Source organism: Fundulus heteroclitus, unplaced genomic scaffold, assembly GCF_011125445.2.
Source record: "Fundulus heteroclitus isolate FHET01 unplaced genomic scaffold, MU-UCD_Fhet_4.1 scaffold_477, whole genome shotgun sequence".
Classification (NCBI taxonomy): Eukaryota; Metazoa; Chordata; class Actinopteri; order Cyprinodontiformes; family Fundulidae; genus Fundulus; species Fundulus heteroclitus.
This window is the reverse complement of record NW_023396898.1, coordinates 84,594-93,975: the sequence shown is the minus strand read 5'-3', so window position 1 is coordinate 93,975 and position 9,382 is coordinate 84,594. Positions and strand designations below refer to the sequence as shown.

General features: G+C 41.2%; 1 protein-coding gene across 1 annotated transcript; it reads right to left on the bottom strand.

Annotated features, from left to right (window-relative positions):
* Nucleotides 1-2,662: 2,662 nt before the first annotated feature.
* LOC118556179 (SLIT and NTRK-like protein 3) lies at nt 2,663-8,439 on the bottom strand. The gene is given in 4 exon segments (XM_036132147.1): nt 2,663-5,020; nt 5,023-5,523; nt 7,327-7,423; nt 8,076-8,439. Coding segments are annotated over 2 exon segments (2,712 nt in total). The 5' UTR covers nt 5,465-5,523; nt 7,327-7,423; nt 8,076-8,439; the 3' UTR covers nt 2,663-2,750.
* Nucleotides 8,440-9,382: the final 943 nt, after the last annotated feature.

Sequence of the window (9,382 nt, the reverse complement as noted above, 5' to 3'; positions counted from 1 at the left end):
ACTTAATCAATTTGAAGGAAATCATGAACAGTTCCCAATACCAGTCAATGTTTTTTACAAAAATATCAGGCTTCATGCAAGAAAGCTGAAGTTATCTTTGAATATGAAAACTTACAGCATATATCCAAATAAACAGAACTACAGCTTCACCAGAAGAAATTTGTAGTTTTTCTAAAATGGCCAAGACAGAGCGCAGCCAAGATTCTGATTAAAAGTCTGACCAAAGATAACTGTACACAAGAGATGCCCTCACAATCCGACAGGTTTGGAACATTTTGGCAAAAAATGAGTAGACTAATATTGCCAAATAAATATGTGGCATGCAGGTACATTACTACCAAATAGGACCAGCAGCTGTAATAAAATCAGTTTGTACAGGTTATAGGTCACCTTAAAGATGATAAAAAGTTCTAAAATGATTTTCCTTGGTCTCATTTTTTTAAAACACAAACACCTGTCATTTTAACATAGGAGTGTAAACCCTTTACATTCACTATATTTACAAATGTTAAGACTTCAAGACTGCATTGTAATTTTTCCCAATAATATTGTAATATTTAAAACAGAAAAAGAGATTAATTGGTGATAGTATTGACTTCTATACAGCATATTAATCCATGGCTGGTACAACCCCCAACCTTTAGTTTCAATTAGATGTGTCATGTTTGCAGCATTAATGAGGCTAAGAATGTAGCATGTGAAGCATGTGCAAAAAAAGCTACATAAATCTCTAAGGAAAAGTATAGATTTACTTTATTGTATATGTTTATGAAATTAATCTTTCTAAGGTTTGGTAATTTTGTAATTAAAGTTACATCATCATCATCATCATATCGTAAAAATATATAATTTAATAAAAGGCTTGATGAATAGACAGCCCAAACTAACTACTATATATATATATATATATATATATATATATATATATATATATATATATATATATATATATATATATATATATATATATATATGAATTCGATTTCATTACGTTTCACCCTGGCTTATGTAATAACCATATAACTCCATCAAATGTACTCCTTTTTATCGCCCTCCAGTGGAGTGAAGTCACATAGCAAACTTAAAGGGAGAAGCGAGAAATGAGATGTGCAAATTCGAAACGTATCTTCCAATTACAATAGCATCCATCCTCTCAATTAGTTTTATTTGCATACATAAGGGATACATGTTCAGATAAAGACAACTGTGGCTTCACTGATTTGCCTTTGCCTTTTAAAATGTCTTCCTCACAACACAGCAGCATCCACTCAAGTTGTATTGGACTGTGTTTTACTTTGGCTTTAGATTATATCCATCAAAACTCTGCAATTTACTGGACAAAAGAAAAACAAACAGTGGATTAAAATATGATAAGGAGAGCCTCACTTAAAAAAAGGAAAAAAAAACAGCACCTTGTACTTATGTTTTCCATGTAGCTTAGAAAAATTGGATGCAGATCTCATTACATGAATATTAACAAGTTTCTGTTATGATTGGATGTTTATTACCTTGCACTGTTTCTCAGTCTAGTGGGGGGTTTGTGCCTAATAACAGCTAATGACTGACCACATTTTTCACCAAAGGCACAACCTCTTAGTATCCACTCCACACATGTTCCACTGGCATTGGTACTGGTATTGGCATTGACACCTTCATCAGTTAGAGTAAAGAGTTTGCTTTTATTAAGAAGGCTATACCAGACTCATAATCACTATACATTGATTTAACATTATCTTTACAATAAAATTCTTCACTGAAATTACAGAATAAATATATGCACACCTTTCTTCAAATTTTGTGAAAGAGAAAACATTAAAAGTGCTTACTACAAAGCTGTTAGTGGGTTGCAATGGGAAATCCAGAAGCAATGAAAAGGGATGAGGGGGTGGGGTTTTAACAAAGAGTGTGGAAATATCCAGAAAACCCCTCAGTAAGGTCTCATAATAATATTCACAAATGTTTTACCATCCCTGCATTGGCACTTCCTTTTCTTTACAAGAAGCACCCTGATATAAGACATAAGTCTTCATTAATAGTAATAACCATAATAAGATATAAAAAATTAAATACAACACTAAACCATAGATGTGTTGCAGTTTCTCTGTTCATAGAGTGACTTAAAAGTTCTTAGTAAATCGTCTCACTTCCTGCACTGAAGCGAGCGCATGCAGCAAACTGCAGTTCAGTTTGAATATAAGTTGTTCTTTTAGACTCTATTCATAATGTGTTATATAAAGAAAAAAATGTGCACAGATTCCAGGTGTTTGTACATCCCAGTTGAGGGGTAAAAGAGAGAAAAAACCAATATAAAAACCAAAAATTAAGGGAGACGTCCAGCTCCCGTTCGTCCTCATGGTAACTAGGAGCACATCATGTTAACTCCATACCAGTGGATTTTAGTGACAGATGTAACATGGTTTTTGTGTTTTTCATTTCCCAGAACCCCCCTATTTTCCTCGTTTGCTTTCTTGAGGGCATATAGAGATATTTCTATATTATAAAAATAAGGGTTGACGTTGCTGGCTACTCTGAAAAAAAGGCACTTAATTGAAACATCTGAGAATGACCTCTCCTCCAAGGTGATTTTAGGTGGGTGTGGGGGTATTGTGGCTGTATAATTTTACGTATTACTTTTAAATCATGCTGCTTCTTGTTTTCTTTGAATATTGGTCTAAGTGATTTTGTTAGATGGTGGCAAAGTGAATATGACAAATTTGTGTTTTTATTTCTTCTCCTGTGGGCTACAGTCATTAAAATCTGTAGGATTTTTCCAAGACTTCGAGGTAATCTGGCTTGGTTTGAAGTTTGGCCCTTAACTCAAGGTAATCACTTTTGGAGGGATCAGGGTAGCAGCCTTTCCCGGCTGTAAAAAGCAACGTCTCCTTCAGCCGTGCATCCTGCTGCAGATCTGGGTATTGCATGCCTGGTGGATGCGCATGTGCAACATGCATGTCCTTTAATTTGGGTACGGTCCCATACAAACAGTCTACAAAGCCCACTGTTGGCGTGGGTCTCTGACTATCAATCACTGTAGGGCAGAGTCCTCCATTCTCATGAAATCCTGACATGTCCGCTGTGGTGTGGTTGACTGCAACAATGGTGTTGAGTTGAGAGTTGGAGACCGCCAAGGTCCACTCTCTTTCTTTCTCCAACAAGGTTCTGTAGTTACTGTTGCTACTGCTGCCATTGTCTTTCTTTTCTGCAAACTGTGCCCTCTCCTCCTCTGCAATCTCTCCTTCTCTAGGTTTATAGATAGGGTTGTTACACATCTGAGTCACAGGGTGGGGGATGTAATCATAAACGTGGCCATGGGAGTGTGTATGAGTAGTGTGTGAGTGTGTGTGCAAATTGGGTGCTTGTTTATCCGGCGTGCCAGTATTCCCAGAACTGCTTTGCCTGGGCGGATCCTCAAAAATCCTGCATTGCATCTGAATCCCTGTTAGGTCCACCTCAGAACGTTTCCGGAAAGGTAGTTTCTTCCTACGACGGAGGACAAAGGCAAAGAGCCCAGCAGTCACAAACACAGCTGAAATAAACAAGATAAGTAGGCTGAGTATGAGAACTGACAGTGGAACAGCCCCTCTCCCACCTGCTTTACCTAGTTCAGAGCTCCCTGTGGTGAGGTCATTCCCACCAGGCAGAGCTGGCGAGGGACCTGAGAAATGTTTCAACTCAGGACAGATGACCTCAACCTCAAGTGAGCGCAGGTCCTTTCCAGAGGCATACTCTGGTGTCTTGCAGGTGACGTCCCCCACCACAATGACAGAGGAGAGCTTTTCCAGCCATTGTTTGAGTGGGATAATATCACATGAACAGTCCCAGGGGTTCTGATGGAGATCGATTTGTACAATGGATGTCAGATGCTCCAGAACACCATGAACAGGCAGGGAAACAAAGTAATTGCTGCGGAGATTAAGACGTGCAAGGTTGGTGCCTGCAAAGGCGTCATTTGGGAGTGACCTTAACAGGTTATTATTGAGGAAAACCAGCTGCAGATTGGGCATTAGGGAGAAGGAATGAGGCTGGACCTCACGAATGACATTGTACTCAAAGTAAAGATAACTCAGCATCTGAAGTCCACGAAACATCCCAGGAGAGAGCCTCTCGATGTCATTTCCATTCAGATATAAACTTTTTAAGCTTGGTAGATTGATAAATGCACCCTCTTGGACATATGATATCCTGTTGTTCCCTAAATGTAGTAAATCCAAACTTGAGAAGTTCCAGAAATCTGAGCGGTAGATCTTCTGTATGAGGTTCCCACTGAGATACAATTTCTTGGCATTGAGGGGTCGTGGCAGAAGCTCTGAAATGTTGTGAAAACCTTTGTCTTTACAGTTGACTGTTAACCCCAGGTCATTGATGTGAAGGTTACAGATACAACTAGCTGGACAGATTATTGGAATGGGTGGTCTTGTTTGGTAACCAGCAACGGGGGGTTGGTTGAGGCCCGGGTAAATGCTACGAGGGGTTGGGGGGTTCTTAGTGGGCCGGGACCGTTTAGTAGGCTTCACAGCTCTTTCCCTGTTCTCCACAGAAGAGGCTGTGTTGTGAAAGGGGAAATATATGGAGGAAGGTTTAGTAGGCCAAGTATTCTCATTGCTGAATGGCACCCGGGGAATTCCCAGTTTGGCCTCAATCTCTGCTTCGGAGAGCAGAGGACACAGCTCGCTGCGTTTAATTTCCCGCAGGTCTTTTCCATGTAGGTGGAATGGGTACTCACAAGTGATCTCTCCAACCAACGCTGTGTAAGGGATTCGCTCCAACCATGTTTTTAACTGGACAATCTCACACACACAGTTCCAAGGGTTTTCCTCAAGCTGGATTTCCATCAAGCTCCGCCCAACATACTCCAGTGTGCCTTTATACTGCAATGTCTTTAGTCTATTACCTCTCAAGTCCAAATGTGTTAGGGACACAGACCGAAAAAGATAATTCGGCAGCATGGGTATGAGATTGTCATTTAATATCAGCACTCTTAATTTGTCAAGGTGCCTGAATGCACCACTTTCAATCCTTTAATAACATTGTAATCTGCCTGGAGATACTCTAGACTCTCCAACCCCAGAAATGTGTCGTTTCGGAAAACTTCTAGCTTGTTTTCATGCAGAAAGAGTCGTTTGAGTATGCCCAAGCCATTGAATGCCCCAGCATGTATATCTTGCAAGGCATTATTACCAAGATTGACGGATATGGCATTGTTAAGATGGAGGAAGCTGTTGAAGTAGAGCTTCCTCATCGAGTTCCTTTGCAAGTTGAGCTTGAAGGGCTGGCTCCAAATTTGAGAGATCTGGCTGACATTTGTAAATCCTTTACTGTCACAGTGGACATGGAAGATGCCTTCTTTGACCTCGCATTCGCATGGCTCAAAGCAGGGCTCGTCGATCTCCTCTGAGTCTTCCAGCAGCGGGATTGGCGTGGTCCATCCTAAGGCTATGGTGCTCAGCAAGGTAACCCACAGCATCCTCGCTTGACACCACGGCAATGAAGTTTCAGCTCCAGGGACAGAGCTACTTCACAGCACTGCAACAGAGAAGAGAGAACACCAGGGTAGATGAGATCAGAGAGGAAAGGAGGGTGTAGTGTTAATGGTTACGTGCACAAATACGCACACACACACACACACACACACACACACACACACACACACAAACAAACACACAAATATACCAATAACCAATAGATGTTTGCGATTACTGAGGCAGTGAAGAAAAAGGAAGATACGAGGAAGAGTGCATTAGTTTCAGTGGAATAGAAGGCAGCTTTGAAATGAATACCTATGAATAATAGAAGGATGCTGGACGCTACTTCAAATTCTGCAATATTGCTGTCTTTTTAAAACAAAATATAAAACCCTATGCTCTTAAATATATAATATGATACCCAAGAACACTAATGGCTCTCTGCAGTCAGACAGTACACTTCACTATGTAGCCTGAAATGCCATTTATTATACAGCAGATGTGCTGGTAAGGTCGCAATAAATCACAGCAAAGATGCTTATCGCTATGAATAAACGAAGGGAACAGTGGGTGAGGAAGAGTAGCGTCGAGGAGACACTGTCCCTCTGCTTTATTCAATGCATAACAAGGACTTCAAATCCACCCTTCTGCAGAAGAATATGAGAAACATTTAAACCATGAGATAAACTACAGAAACGGAATTATCTTTTGTGCTTAAGCCATTCGGAACATGTTTACTAGACTCGTTTAAAGCTGTTGGAATACATTTTTTTTAGTTTTGCATGTAAAATTCATGAATTTTGTGAGGAAAATGTTAATTCTATATCATCGGTGAATATGACTTAAAAGCAGTCAGATGTTCAGAGAATGAGGGAACCCAGTAGTTTGCCTCTTGTGTATCCCCTCCATTTAGATGTTTGGTGTGCAAGAAAACACATATTACCACAATACCTTTTTTTAAATTCCTGATCCAAATTCTAAAAAATTCTAATATTTTTGTTTTATTAATCAATGCAACTCTAATTAGGATAACAGTAACAAATGCACAGGTGAAAAGAGCATTGGGTGATTCGAGAAGTGCAGCTGTGGGGCGATTTTACCATAGCTCTGCTGCCTTACTGTAAAAGTAAAAGCTAATGGCAATTATGATTATGGGGATAGTGAAACATGCCATTGTCTTCTACAAATTGCATTCCTCTGATATGGATTAAACCATGGCTGTGCCAACTATATTTGCCTTATTATCCCTGAATTTCTCTCTCTCTTCTCTCTTTTTTCCCCACACATGCTCTCTTACACACACAAAGCTTCTGAAAATCTTTGCCATTATTGCAAACTCATGTATGCACTGCGCTGTTCCGTTTAAAAATACAGTGCAGCGCATGTGACCGTCAGCCCAGGCAAAAGCGCTGCCCTTGGTGCTGAAAGCAAAAGAGTAAGAGAAAGGAAAAATGCTGTAATCCCTCAAAAATGGGCCAGATAAAGTATTTAAAAAATATTTAAAAAAAAAAAAAAAAAAAAAAAAAAAAATATATATATATATATATATATATATATATATATATATATATATATATATATAAAAAGATGTTTACACGATGTTCATTTTATTTTCACATTCCAGGAGTAATCCAGAGGGATTTTATTCTGCCTCCATGTTACACAGATCAAAAAGCCAGATGGATGTTAAAAAAGTAAGAAAACATTTCAGGACGCTGAGCAAATTGCACGGCACATTAATTCCTTTTGCGGTATATCAAATTGAGTGGTATATATATATACACATATATGTATATGTATGTATGTATGTGTGTGTGTGTGTGTGTGTGTGTGTGTGTGTGTGTGTGTGTGTGTGTGTACGTACTTAGTTTAGCTGGATTCCAACTTTACATATCCTCCTCCTGCGGCGTTGGGTCCTATCGTTGCCCGGTGCGTCCCGCGTCTCACGGTCCGATGCCGGGCTGTAATGGAGGGGAAGAGAACGAGAAAATGAGGGGAGTGACTGAGCCTTCTGAACGGGGAAAACACAAAGGAGGACATGGACGGAGACAGCGGGGCATTGAGTACGGAGAGAGGAGGAGGAGATGTGCATAAAAATGAGCCCCGGATTAATAAAAAAAAAGTGCTGCTGCATGTCATGAATTGGCTAATTTCAACCAGGCTCCATTAAAAGGTGTAAACCTTTCAACGGACATCATCGCACTGAGTTAACGTGGGAAAAATTATGATGAACAAGTTCCGATCTAGAAGGAACGGTCTCTGATTTGGTGCCAACCCAAGACACCCCCCACACCCACCCTCACTCTAAAAAAAGGAAAAACAGCAGAGCGCGTGTTGGAATACATGCCAAGCATAATGCAGGATTTCGTCGTGACACTGGCTGTAAAATTGGCGACTAAAGCAAGCACAAAATGGGTATTGATTAGTAGGATGGATTCCTGTTCTCCGTTATCCTCGCTCGCTGCCTCACTGTTTAAAGTCCCTAGCTATGCAGACACCAGTAGAAGCACAGAAACAGACAGACACACACACACACACACACACACACACACACACACAAATCTCGGACAGATACTTTCTATGATCCATACAAAATTGTCTATAACTGCTCACCTTAGTTTTGTTGTGCAATTGGAAAGCATCGGGAAAAAAGATGACTAGTTTGAATCTGGTTAATCTCTCGTTTCTCTTCTTCTCTTCCTCCCCTTCTCACTCTCTTTCCCTCTCTCTCTGTCTCTCTCCCTCTCTCTTTCCCTCTCCCCTCTTTTCCTCACCCTCTCTTAGTGGCGGAACCGAAAGAGAGGAGAAGAGAAATGTAGACGTGATAAGAATGCGATCTCTCCCCTATCTCTCTCTTGCTCTCCGGTGATGCTGACTCTCCCTCTCTCTCTCTCTCTCCTCTCTTTTTTTCTAAGCAGTTTGTTTAAAATGCAAGTCCTCTACTTCTGCCCATCCTCTTCCTTTTCCACCCCTCTCCACCACCTCCTCCACCTCCTCCTCCTCCGTAACCGGCTCTCGGGCGAGCGTTCAACAACTGGGTGAAAGTGTTCTCCTCTCGGCTTCTGGAGCCCGTTTCTGTCAGCACAGCAGCAGCGGAACGGGTATCTGGATCATATGGCCTCGACGTGATGTTTTTTCCCCCTGTCGTGCGTCAGAGAAAGTGACGGACTGAGCTGGAGAGAGGGCTGCGAAGAGATGGGAGAAGCAGAGGAGAGAGATCTGGCAGTCAGTGAGAGAAAGAGGGAGGGAGGGGGAGAACACGAGTGATGGGGGACGGCTGCTCTATAGTTCTGGATACTGTCGAGAGGGGGAAAGGAAGTGCAGTGAAGAGAGGAGAGAAGCGAATGAAAGGCGCCCTAGCTGCGAAGGTGGGAGTGCGCATCAGTGAGAAATAATTAAATATTGTACGGGCAAGACCTGTGGATCCCAGACTGGACGCAATACGCCTCCTCCTCTCATCGTGTCTCCCCACATAATCATTTTAATTACTCAATGAATTGAAATGGAATTCATCTTATGTCGGTGATTTTATTTTATTTATTTTTTTGGCCCTGTGCTTTTTTTTCTCCTAAGGACATGGCCACAGTTTAGAGGGATGGAGCCGGCACCCTGTCACCTTGCCGATGTGCAGAGAAGACAAAGAGTGTGTCCGGAACTGTTTACAACTAACAAGGCAAGGAGTGGAGAATATGGAGCCTCTCTTCTCTCTATTCCGTCTGCTTGTCATCCCCAGTCTCACCTCCAGCGGGCAACACAAGCCCATGTTGTGAGCAGGAAGCACCTTCTTTTTTTGTGGCTTAACACGGAGGAGGCTGATCTTATGATCTCTGGTTGATGATACACGTATCTTGGCCCCTGTACCACATTAACATTAACAGATTTCAAAGAATTGTATTTTTAAAAAGTGGGCTATGAAACTA